At 44.4% G+C, this 13,054-nt stretch overlaps 2 protein-coding genes across 9 annotated transcripts in view; both read left to right on the top strand.

Moving 5' to 3' along the window:
* LOC110496134 (protein argonaute-4) overlaps positions 1 to 5,717 on the top strand; it is a 38,157-nt gene extending 32,440 nt beyond the window's left edge. For all 8 annotated transcript variants that reach the window (XM_036952658.1, XM_021571840.2, XM_036952657.1 and 5 more), the window contains exons 15-17: positions 465 to 599; positions 1,551 to 1,852; positions 2,162 to 5,717. In XM_036952658.1, the coding sequence (XP_036808553.1) occupies positions 465 to 599; positions 1,551 to 1,852; positions 2,162 to 2,270 (546 nt within the window). In that variant the 3' untranslated portion in view covers positions 2,271 to 5,717. The remainder of the gene's footprint in view (positions 1 to 464; positions 600 to 1,550; positions 1,853 to 2,161) is intronic.
* Positions 5,718 to 7,294: 1,577 nt separating this feature from the next.
* On the top strand, positions 7,295 to 9,488 carry LOC110496132 (claudin-7-like). Its single transcript, XM_021571835.2, has one exon. It carries the CDS (start codon positions 8,259 to 8,261, stop codon positions 8,955 to 8,957), a length of 699 nt encoding a protein of 232 aa, XP_021427510.2. The 5' UTR covers positions 7,295 to 8,258; the 3' UTR covers positions 8,958 to 9,488.
* The last annotated feature ends 3,566 nt before the right edge of the window (positions 9,489 to 13,054 follow it).

Below are 13,054 nucleotides of genomic sequence, written 5' to 3'. Positions count from 1 at the left end.
CTCCCTCTCCAATTGGAGCCTGTCTCTACAACTTTGAGACCAAAGAAATTTGTATATATATAGATGGATAGATATTTGAATTTGTCATAGTGCCCTGGATATAGGATCTGGCTGCGTTTACACAGGCAGCCCAATTCTGATTTTACATTTGAGTCATTTAGCAGACTCGTATCCAGAGCGACTTACAATTAGTGCATTCATCTTCAGATGGCTAGCTGAGACAACCACATATCACAGTCATAGTAAGTACATTTTCCCTCAAAGTAGTTATTTTGCAATGATTTTGTTTTTCTTTTGACCAACCCGATCTTTTGTCAATAATTGGGCAATACACAGGCAGCCCAATTCTGATGTTAACGCCGCCGACTTCGCTTCAACCAGAGAGTCATAGCAATGCATTTTTCCATTCAATGTGAAGCTCACTTTTTTTAATCTCTTCCCCATGTGTGTGTGACTGTGTGTAGGTGGCGTGGCCAGAGCTGATTGCCATCAGGAAGGCCTGTATCAGCCTAGAGGAGGACTACCGACCGGGCATCACCTACATCGTGGTTCAGAAACGCCACCACACCCGCCTCTTCTGCTCAGACAAGACGGAGAGAGTGAGCGAAGACCCGTGTAGAGCAGGGCTGTCAAACTCCATTCCTGGAGGGCTGTGTCTGTGGTTTTTTTAAGCAACTTAATAAAAAAAAAAAAAAAGATATTTCAAGTACATGGGACACGCAGCCCTCCAGGAATTGAGTTTGACACCCCTGATTATTATCCGCAGGTATAGGATCAAATTGCCCAACTGTATCAGGGGGATGAAAACTCTGACCCTGTATCTGTGGTTAGGGGCAACTTTTTATTTTTTATTTATTTTAATCCTTTTTCGTGGTATCCAATTGTTGTAGTAGCTACTATCTTGTCTCATTGCTACAACTCCCGTACGGGCTCGGGAGAGACGAAGGCTGAATGTCATGCGTCCTCCGATACACAACCCAACCGGCCGTACTGCTTCTTAACACAGCGCGCATCCAACCCGGAAGCCAGCCGCACCAATGTGTCGGAGGCTACACCGTGCACCTGGCAACCTTGGCTGGCGCGCACTGCGCCCGGCCCGCCACAGGAGTCGCTGGTGCGCGATGAGACAAGGAGATCCCTACCGACCAATCCCTCCCTAACCCGGACGACGCTATGGCAATTGTGCGTCGCCCCACGGACCTCCCGGTCGCGGCCGGTTACGACAGAGCCTGGGCGCGAACCCAGGGACTCTGATGGCACAGCTGGCGCTGCAGTACAGCGCCCTTAACCACTGCGCCACCCGGGAGGCCTTTAGGGGCAACTTCTACGAACAGTATTTCATGAGGGAGGGCATCGAGGGCTGTGGCAGTGTTCCAATACTTTTTAAATGCACCTCTCCAACCACATATCCTTGGAGTAACCTCTGAGCTGGCATTTCACTGGATTGATGATTTAGACACAGCTGAAGTTAGAGGGGTTGCAACAATGGCCCCTTTTTCGACGAGCACTCCAGCATGTCTGTCTGTAATCACAACTGTCTCCCCCTACAGGTTGGAAAGAGTGGCAACGTCCCAGCCGGAACCACGGTGGACAGCACAATCACCCACCCCTCAGAGTTTGACTTCTACCTGTGCAGCCATGCTGGGATCCAGGGCACCAGCCGGCCCTCCCACTACCACGTCCTGTGGGACGACAACTGCTTCACAGCCGACGAGCTCCAGCTGCTCACCTACCAGCTGTGCCACACCTACGTCCGCTGCACCCGCTCAGTCTCCATCCCCGCGCCAGCCTACTACGCCCGGCTGGTGGCCTTCCGCGCCCGCTACCACCTGGTGGACAAAGATCACGACAGGTAATGATGAAAGTGGCAAGGCACAAGGCGAGAATACTGAGGGGTATCACGGATAAACAGGAAATGTTATTTTAGTCAGAACAGACACGAATGGACTCTGTTAGCTGCCCTATATGTTCGATTTATATCTGCAACATTGTGTATCTAGCTTTACTGAATATAGCGTTTTTGTTTGGCATGTTGACACAAATACATTACGGTACATGTTGTTCAATATGACTACAGTTGGTGGAGCCCAACAGTAGTGGATTTGTTTTCTTTTTCTCTTTTGTCATGTATCTGGCCCATCTCTCTCGTCCTGTCCTGCAGTGCGGAGGGCAGCCACGTGTCGGGCCAGAGTAACGGTCGGGACCCCCTTGCCCTGGCCAAGGCAGTCCAGATCCACTATGACACTCAGCACACTATGTATTTCGCCTGAGCCACGTGAGCAATGTGTGCAGTTCTGTCCTCTATCTCTCCTCTCTCTCTTTTTGCCAGTCTTTCTCTACCTTTGTCTTGCGTCTTGATGTGCACCAAAGCGGTTCGAAGCCAGTGAAGTGTGCCAGTGAAGTATTTTCCTTTTTGGGAAAAACGACATCCGGCGTTCCCGATCGAAGCCGCCCTCTACCAGCAATCTGGCACCGAGAGACCGTTGGGGTTTCCGATGCACAGAGAAAACAAACAAAAAACACAAGTTGAGCCATTTTTTGGGGGGGAGGGAGTGGGGGTTGTTTGTTTTTTGAATGTCTCTTGTTTTTGAAAGATACACTGAGCAATGGAGCGGACTGATGCCAATTGTCAGTGGCAGCTCTTAGCTCTCCCAGCTAAGCAGGACTACTTTTTACCTCAAAGCCCTTTCGGGGCGAAAATCCGTCAAGTTCTTGGGTTGGGGGGGTCGTGGGGGGTTTGCATGGAAACATGTGTGGAGAGGATCTTTTGAGAATGATATATATATATTTTTTTCTTTTATGATTGTGTTTTAACTTTCTCTTCTTCAGTCTTTTACAAGCGAGGTCACCTGGGTATCCATACCCATTAGTCTTCTCCCATTTAGCGAAGAATTAAGTGCTTGAGTGTGAGCGTGTTTGTGTGTGTGTGTGTGTGTGTGTTTGTGTATATACGTGTGTGTGTGTGTGTTTCATGGCAGGCCACTGAATTGTAAAGGGAAAATCAAGAACTGCTGTAAATGCCTCAGATTTGATGTTTTTTTTTTTATATATTCACACATGACATATATATAAATATAAATATTTACATCTATAGAACAGATTGAACTATACAGGCTTCACAGAAGCCGGTGGGTGTATGTGTAGCAGTAGCAACCGTGGTTTAGCCGATGTGATTGACTCGGCATTGGGACCTATTGAATGGTTGAGAGCTTTTGCGGGGTTACGGCATTGGACTAAGCCGCCTTATTTGGTGCCCCATGTGAGGAAGGGGATTCATCCCTTAAACCTGTTTGTCTGAATGGTTATGACCATTGTTAGGGCGGCGCACGTTTTTTTAGCAAGGCGCTAGTCGTCTGAATTTTTCGGAGGCGGAAAACCCATTCGCTTAACTTTTGGGGTCTCCTTTGCTACCGGCCAATTCATTGCACTGACCCGGGACGCTAGGCAAGCAACAGAGGGCACTCTCTCTTACCTTTTTATGCATTTATACATCAGAATCAAAAAGCAGAATTTGTAAGAGTTTAATATAAAACCGTTTTGTGGCTAATCTTAACTGTTGTTCAGACTTAGTAGTTATATTTGATGTTGTTGTTGTTATCTACGATTATGATAATTATCAGACTGGCAGCAATCGGATGTGTAGTTATGAGATCAGGGTAAGAGTGGCTGGGTTTAGATTTGCACACTTTGGTAGCATTCTGGCCTACGGTGGAGGGAGGCCCAAGGTGTATCGGTTTATGCTCCCTTCTGCTCCTCAGTGATGTAGTAGGGAAGGGTTTGGCTGTGTTCTCCAGTAGGAAAGATCTCTGTTGAGCTATCACCGTTACCCCTGACTGGTAAAACAGGAGGCAGAAGAGTACTGTTGGCAGCAGGGGATTTCGGTTCGAAATGGCAGAAAGGTGACAATCAGAGCTGGCATTAGGAAGAAACTGGGACCGAGCGAGTGGTAAAAAGAAGTATGCAATAGGCAATGAGTAGAATTTTTAGAACTTCATAATGTGTATCTATGACTGTTTGTGTGTATTTGAACAAGTATATCTAAGTCTAAACTTTTGGTGTTTTTTATTTTTTAAATTAAATAAGGTTTTGAACAGCGGATATGAATTGACATAAAGCATAAACACTGCCCATGGACCTAAGAACACCTGACCAGTCACGACTTATTGCCGTGCAAGACTGCGGTGAGGATGGGGGGGGGGTCGACTGCGGTGCACCCACCTCGCCAGGGGGGTCGGCTCAGTGAAAAATCCTTTTGTAATAAACCATCCGTGAAGCACCAGGTTTGCTATGAATGAGTTTGAGCCCCTACCTGTCGAGGGCTTGGGCGCCGGCCTGTCGAGGGCTTGGGCGCCGGCCTGTCGAGGGCTTGGGCGCCGGCCTGTCGAGGGCTTGGGCGCCGGCCCGTGGGAGCGAAGCATGATGGGGTTCCAGGCATTGCATGCAATAAGTTTTGAGGGGCGGGGCTGAGCTGTTGAAGACGTGCACTAGTATTCCTACGGGGAAAGGGGGCTGCATAGAGCCTGGTGTTGTAGTCTGGCCCTCTGTGGGTGTGACCAGACTGGAGGAGTGTGCAGGATGTGGGTGTGGTCTCCTAGCAGGGGATCCAAAAGGCGGTGATGACTCCTCAGTTTTCAACATATTATCATTGCAAAGCAATATTAACTCTAAATCCAGTTTTCGAATGTGGAAAAATGTATAATTCCTCTTGTCGACGTGGCTGTTGGTCTGCTCTCTGTCGCCGTTTCTGTAACTCATTTTTTTTGTTGCCTGTATCAATCAGTGGGAATGTGCATTCGGTGGACTAGCTCTTTAGGCACTGAGAAAAAAGGTCAAAACATTTAGACTTTTCTCACCTGCATGCCAGAGTATTGTCCCTAAAAAAATAAAAAATAAAATAAACTCTTTAGAATCAAGCGAGACAGAAGGAGAATAAATATTGGGTAAATGTATATGAATTTAGTGAGACTGTTTTAGGCTAGCAATATTGTCCAGTCTCTTCAAGATGTTTTTGAAAGATTCCTACACAAATGTCAGTTAAAATAAAAAAACGGAGGCACAGGCCACTGGAGGTTGAGCGTTCGAGCCTTTACATCGTGACCCGAAGACAAACGAGGTACTTTCTTCAAACGTGGGCCCGGTAAAGACTTGACCCCTCGCCCCCTCACAGGCCCCAGTGTAGCGTCCATTTAGGCCTCCACTTCCTGGTTTGTGCCCCTGCCACGCCTCTCGGGGCTCCCTAGTCTCGTGGCGCCACCCTGCTGGCCACCCACACAAGCGCACTTCCTCTCTGTGGGGGGCCTCGCCCAAGGCGTCCACGGCCACAGGAATACCTCTTTTTAACATTTTTAACAATCCATTCTTTCTGTGCCCCGTTTGAAAGAGAGCATGATTTATTTTTTAATTCCTCTTTGATATAATATCTACAGATTTGTTATTTGACATTGTAAGTACTTTTTTTTTGTTCTTTATTCTCGTGTGTAGCTCTGCTGTTTTCTGCTAGTGGTCTGAGCTGTGTGACTGTCCAACAGCAATAGAACAGTACCCTGTCTGACCTGCTGGGGAGGGGTGGGGCTTCCTCAGGCCCCTCCCACAAGGGTGCCCAATCACTTGCTGTATTGCTATGTGACATGTTTTAAACTTTTTTTTTTTTTTAGCCTGCAGGGAATATTTGTGTAATTGTGTAAAGTAATAAATTGGTATTTTATGCCTATATCATACGCTGGTTTTTCCTCTTTATTCCTTATTTTTATCCCAACACCACACATGACACAAAGGGAAAACGCTAGTCTTCTATTCCATTTTATAATATATTCTTACTAATACATTTATTAATACATTTGTTGAGTGATTACATGCATAGGCCAGTAGATGGCATTGTTTTCTCTGTGGGCAGGGCAGGTCTGTTATTGGCTCATTGGCTGACAAATAGCAGTCTGAGGAGATGGGACTCCTGGGGGAAAAAACCCTCCTTACTCCCAGTTTAAGGTAACCAAAGATAAGAAGCTGTCACTTTATGACAATGCCACTGTATCATGTTTCAAAGATAAAAATCGGAAGTCTCTAGGGTACTTGTTGACTTGGGACAATAAGTAATGTGGTCAGCTGATAGTTCTATCTCAGAGATGAATACACTCGGGGATGTCCATCTTAAATGTACTACTTATGTGTGTTCGGGTGTATGCGCACACATCCTGTTCTGTAAAACATTGTGTGTACAGCCTTTTGAAGCACCGACTAGACAAATCAATGGAAACCTGGCAATATATTTGTCAATCATTTCTTTTGACTTTCGTGTGTGTGCGCTAATGATTCCAGTGGATTTCTTATGCTGTGGTATTCATCAAATGTAGTACCACAGGTAAACATGTCTCATTCACAATAGACAGCTATCCTTTGCCTCTGCTCCTCTTTCCCCCGCTCCTGTGCTGTTGTCATGACCACCGTTGTCAAGGAGAGGTCCTACTCACACAAGAAAGGAAACTCAAACCGCGGATCTTGTTGCCATATTTAATTCATCAACATAGGCACACCAAGGATCAATGATGTCGTGAGCAGAAATAAAAATTTTATTTGTTCTCCATCACAGTTGGGCTATTGGCCAGTATACACAGTTGCACTTGTAACTGAAGGCAGCAGTAAAGTGTAAATCCATTGATTATAATCCATAAAGTGGGATATCTGCCATTTTATTTGTGACCATATTTTCATCCAAGAGTGAAAGAATCAAACCTACCTACCTCAATTTATACATTTTATAAATGAAATGTTTGAGTACATTTTAATAGCACTTTAATAGCACTTGTTTAGGTAACACCACCTTTGATGGAAAGTGAATGCTTACACCTGACCTGTATTTCTCATGAGGGTGTTCAGCTTTGTAGTCCGGTTCATTCTGCTCACACACATCATCCACTCCACCTAGCCCCCTTTATAGCCATCTCTTCCTTTTGCTGCAACCCCCAGACATAAAACAGATGTAAAATGCTCCTTTAGAGATGAGCAGAGAAAAGCAGAGCATTTAAGACCCATTGTATGGGCCCCCTGGATTGGCTTTGTTTATTGATCGACCTACAGATACCACTCTCTCTCCCTCCCCCTGTACTGTCTGGTTCCCTCTCTCTCTCCAGGCACGCAGTGTTGCTCTCACAGGTTGACAGTAAACTGAGGCTGTTCTGAAGATGGGAGGGATGGACTGACTATTCCACTTACCTGGTAGTCTGACTAAGTGGTCTTGCCTACTATCAACCCGAACACCCGGGTTGGACTGACCCAATTGGGTGTGGGGGGGGGGGGCAGAAAGCTGAACCTGCGTTGAGGCTGAAGTGGCCCCGGCAGGCTGAGCCCTTTGTGACGAAGACACTTCAGCAGGCGGCAGCTGAGGTCTGCCACTTCATTTTCCAGGGCTTTGTTCTCCAAGACACCGTAACTCCATGTTTAAGCTGTAGCGGTGAAACTTGTTTTGCATCAACCATCAAGCTTTGGTGCATTTGGAGGCATAGTTTGGATGCACTTGGACAAAGGCCAGAATTGGACCAAGCCTTTATTTGCGCTTTATCAAGACATCAGTCTTTTTGTTTTGTTTACCTTCTGTGGAACCTCTTTGCTCGTGGGACTGTATCAGTTGTTTTTGCCTTCCAGCGATGGCGTACATCTTCAGCGATGTCCCTTGATCGAGTATCAGGTTCTATTGGCATGACCCATCTAGGTAAGGCCACACCAAACCTGTGGGGTAATAGACACTTTTCATGTAATCAGCTCCGCGCTTGGGTTAGTGTGAGGTTACAGGGCCAGAACTGCTGACATCCAATTGTACCCTACGCACAAACCCACTGGGTCTGATGGTGACGTCTCCGAAGCTCAATCAATCCAAAATAGGGGAGCTGCCACAAGTGGCTGCACAGTCATTGGTTCTTAAATAATGAATCATTTCAATAGATAGAGGGAGGAAAGCAATGGAGTCTTCTCTCCCTCTGCCACCACCTGTCACTCCGATCACTGGGGGGAAAAACCTTGAGTTAAAAAATAAAAGCTACATTGAAGACATCTGACCAGATGTTGAAAAGAAACGGAGACATAAGAAGCTTGAGAAAGGAAAGTAATTTCGGAAAAGGACCGTGAGTGACTCAAATTCAGGATTGTGAAAGGCCCAGACAGAGCAGGCAGGTATAGCAAAGGAGTGGGCCTTGAAGTGAGAAAGAAGACATAGACAAGGGTAAAGGTCAGTTTCAGGTGGTCAGAAGACATCAAGAGCAGCCATCATGGTCAACACAGGCATGCAATTGATCAGCTTCACCTGTGCGGTAACAGGTTGGGTCATGGCCATCGCTGTGACGGCCTTGCCTCAGTGGAAGGTGTCAGCCTTCATCGGCAGCAACATCCTCACCTCCGAGATCAAGTGGGAGGGCATCTGGATGAACTGCATCTACCAGGCCACGGGCCACATGCAGTGCAAGACCTACGACTCCATTCTGGCTCTGCCCCCGGACCTCCAGGCAGCTCGTGCCCTCATGTGTGTGGCAATTTTCCTGGGCTGGCTGTCCTGCACCGTGTCCTGCTGTGGAATGAAATGCACCACGTGCGCTGGTGACGACCGCCGCGCCAAGGTAGGCATCGCCCTCTCCGGCGGTGTGCTATTCATCCTGACGGGCCTGTGCGTGCTGGTGCCCGTCTCCTGGACCGCCAACACGGTGGTCCAGGACTTCTACAACCCCAAAGTGCCTGTCATGTACAAGCGAGAGCTGGGCCAGGCGATCTACCTGGGCTGGGCATCTGCGGTTATTCTGATGATCAGCGGGGCCGTGCTGAGCAGCACCTGCCCCCATATCGAGAGCGGAGGAGGGGAGTACCGCCGGGGTTACATGGGCCGGAGCTTTCCTAACACGCGCCCCTCCCCCCTCGCACCTGATCCTCCGAAACCTATCACCTCCAACAGCGTGCCCCTAAAGGAATATGTGTAGTCCAGAGAAAAGATGTGAAGAAGAATGTCAACAGGGTTGGAGTATGGGAAGGCGCAAGGTTGAGAAGGGGAAGTAGAAGGCTGGAGAAGGAAAAACTGTGACTGACTGTAGTGGAGGTGAGGTGTTGTGACTTGGAAGGTTTTTGAAGATGTGACGCATTAGATTTGAAACTCTGCCGTTCTCTCGCGTTCTTCTACCGTGATGCATTTTGATGTACTGTAAATATTTATTTCAAATGTATTTTGTCACGGCCTCAATTTTATGTTTATTTATATATATATAATTGAGGCTGTTTCCATAATGCCTATCATTATCCGCCTCATGTATTCCCTTATTGACTTCATTACACATTTATTACACTGTGATATTTGGTATTAGTGCGTGGACAGATCACAATATTCTGCCTGGAAGATACATCAATCACCATAAACACCTTTAAGATATTATGATTTTGTGACTTGTGGTGTGAAGGTTGGAGTGATTTATTTCACAATTCTTCACAGATGACTATTAAATCTGTGAAATAATTCAGTCTCGGCACTACTTCATTGAGTTTGAATAAGTCAAAATTGTAACAGAATAAAACTGTTTATTCCAATGGTATTTTAGTAAGTTTGAACTTTTTCCTTCCATATGTTTTAGTTCATGACAAACTGATGGTGTTTTGAAGTTTGCCCAGAATATTGAAGGTGTCATGTGCTCAATGTTCAGCTGTGCACAACTCCAAACAGAAAGTGTTCCCTTTGCACATAGTGATGGATCAATCTAGCCCTCTTACAGGCTGTTTGGAATTCCTGTCAAATGAATTGTATCTTTCAGGGCAGCAAGGGCAAACCATGTGAGGTGAGGTGAGGTGAGGGAAAGGGGCAGCCATCCTGAATAAACCAGATCGTTGGAGAAAGAAAAAAAATGTTAATGTTATATTTATAATTTAATTTAATTGTTTTTCCACAATGTATTTTCGCTTAGTCAGAAGTTCTACTATTCTAGCTCAGGGCCCGTATCCACAAAGCATCTCAGAATAGACAATTGGTCATAAATGCTGAGAATAGAGACATTTTACTCGTTCTCTTATGGGTAAAAAATAAAAGCCATGCGTGAAGCCTCTTTAGTCATAAGTGTCACACCTAGTCGACAGATATTTAGGACACCTCATGAGCTGTCCTAAACAGTTAAGTTACCAGCAGATGTCTTGATCAATAATCCAGTGAGTCAGTGGTTCCTGTGCCACATGCTTTGGAGTTGTTCGTGTTTTCTAATTCCATATCGTCAATCCAGAAATAATCTAGATCTACAGTATATGCAACAGTATCTCTTGTGCCTCTACCAATGATTTCAGATGATATGCCTAAATACTTATAACAAATAGGTTAATAAACAAATGTATTTCCATTATTGAATTACATTGTTATTTCAAGTTCTCTTTGGAGTGCAATACCACGTATTTTATTTTTATTTGTTAAAGATGCCTAAATTGGGCACTTGAAGGAATCTAAGAATTATGTTGCCTTTAATTGTGTTCGATAACAATTATAGACCTTTCACGAGTTGTATGAAACATTATTGGCAAGTGACTTGAGGCCGACTGTGCCAAAGCGAATTAGTTTTTAAAACGGGAGTGACGAGTGTTTTGATAAAAGCATCATTTTGACAATATTGCAGTTAACAACCATCAGAATTGGTTAAAAAAAAAGTTATGCATGCCAATATATTAGGCGATAAGAGAAATGATTGTGTCACGTGAAATTATATCAAACGTTTTCCCATTGCAACATGTACAGTCACATTCACCGTGGTTGTCTGAAGTTTTTCGCCCATCATTTGCAACAATGTCAATGACTGTCCTCACTATCTTTCCTTTGCGGTACCTCAAACTGTCGTGATTTCCAGCTGAGAGTTTGTCTGGGCATCGTCTTAAAATCTACTCTGAGCTGGGAGTTTTTTTTTTATTGTTTTAAAAACAAGTTTTATCAGGATTCCTAGGACCTTTTTACCGGAGATGCTTTGTGAATATGGGCCCTGGTCTTTGTTGTTGTAGCAGAGCTCTGTGACAATTCTAACATGCTCTGTCTACCTCGTTCACATCCGCGTGCTCTGCTCCTATCAGGGTTGACACATCCAAAGTCTAAGACAACCCAAACCCAGTCTGTTCCTTTACCCTTCAAGCCATTAGTCTTATTTTTAAATGGTCTACTTTTCAGGTGGTTCTCATTTTACTAGGACTCAATGAAAAAGGACACATAAACGGTGTAGAATAACTACATCATTAGTGTATTAAATTCAGTGAGGGTAATTACAGGGCCTTCAGAAAGTATACACACCCCTTGACATTTCCACATATTGTTGTTACAGCCTGAATTTAAAATGGATTACATTGAGATTATGCCACACAATACCCCATAATGTCAAAGTGGAAATACGTTTTTAGAAATGTTTACAAATGAATAAGAAATGAAAGCTTGCATCAAAGTATTCAACCCTTTTGTGATGGCAAACCTAAATAAGTTGGAGTAAAAATGTGCTTAACAGGACACAATAAGTTGCATGGACTCACTGTGTGCAATAGGATTTTAACATGATTTTCAAAATACTACCGCATCTCTGTACCCCACATATACAATTATCTGTAAGGTCCCTCAGTCGAGCAGTGAATTTCAAGTACAGATTCGACCAGGAATGTTTTCCAGTGGTTCGCAAAGAAGGGTACCTATTGGTAGATGGTGCAGTTACAGTATTGACTACACTTTGGATGGTGTATCAATACACCCAGTCACTACAAAGATACAGGCGTCCTTCCTAACTCAGTTGCTGGAGTGGAAAGAAACTGCTCAAGGATTTCACTATGAAGCCAATGGTGATTTTAAAACAGTTACAGAATTGATGGCTGTGATTGACGATGGATCAACATTGTAGTTACTCAACAATACTACCATACATGACAGAGTGAAAAGGATGCCTGTACAGAATAAAAAAATATTCAAAAACATGCATCCTGCTTGCAATATGGTACAAAAGTAATATTGCAAAAAATGTGGCACAGGAATGTACTTTTTGTCCTGAATTCAAAGTGTTATGTTTGGGGCAAATCCAACAACACATCAATGAGTACCACTCTTCATATTTTCAAGCATGGTGCTGGCTGCATCATGTTATGGGTATACTTGTCATCGGCAAGGACTAGTTTTTTAAAATAAAAATAAATGGAATGGAGCTAAGCACATGCAAACTCCTAGAGAAAAAACTTGGTTCCGTCTGCTTTCCAACAGACACGGGGAGACTAACTCCCATTTCAGCAGGACAATTATCGAAAACATGAGGCCAAATACACACTGGAGTTGCTTACCAAGAAAACATTGAATGTTCGTGAGTGGCCTAGTTACAGTTTTGACTTAAATCGGCTTGAAAATGGCTATGGCAAGATTTGAAAATGGCTGTGTAGCAATGATCAACAACCAACATGACAGAGCTTGAATAATTTGTTTAAGAATAATGGTCAAATATTGTACAATCTAGGTGGGCAAAGCTCTTAGAGACTTACCCAGAAAGACTCACAGCTGTAATCGCTGGTGATTCGAACATGTGCCACACAATACCCCATAATGTCAAAGTGGAATTATGTTTTTAGAAATGTTTACAAATTAATAAAAAATGAAAAAGCTGAAATCCAGTTGAGGGTGAAAAGACAGTCAATAGACATACTTGTCGGGGATTGTTTGGCGAGTAATCTGGCTAGCCTAGCTATAGCCAGCTAAATGTAACACTATCTAACGTTACCTTGAACAGCAATAACAAACACTTTACCGCTAAAACGTATGGACTCCGGTAGAAATCTACGCAGTGGTGAGAAAAGCATGGAGCAGAATTGATCAAATAAAGAAAGTGCCAATAGCATGACGGAGATAAGGAGTCTAGGTACAACAAATGGAAAGGAAGATGGACGAAATTAAACTGAGTATTGAAAAAGGAATGAATAGTAAAGTTTACAGTTTACGTGCATCTTTGGAGAAAGCCATTCAGGATAATCATACAGCTTTGCTGACTCAATTGGAGAATAATAAGCAGCTACATGACCACATAGCTCTTTAAGTTGGACTTCT

Source organism: Oncorhynchus mykiss, chromosome 18 (assembly GCF_013265735.2).
Source record: "Oncorhynchus mykiss isolate Arlee chromosome 18, USDA_OmykA_1.1, whole genome shotgun sequence".
In the NCBI taxonomy this organism is placed as follows: Eukaryota; Metazoa; Chordata; class Actinopteri; order Salmoniformes; family Salmonidae; genus Oncorhynchus; species Oncorhynchus mykiss.
This window is presented reverse-complemented; position numbering and strand designations above follow the sequence as displayed.

What these genes read in the sequence shown, in the direction of transcription:
- LOC110496132 (XM_021571835.2), top strand. Translation starts at nt 8,259, where the DNA reads ATGGTCAACACAGGCATGCAATTGATCAGCTTCACCTGTGCGGTAACA.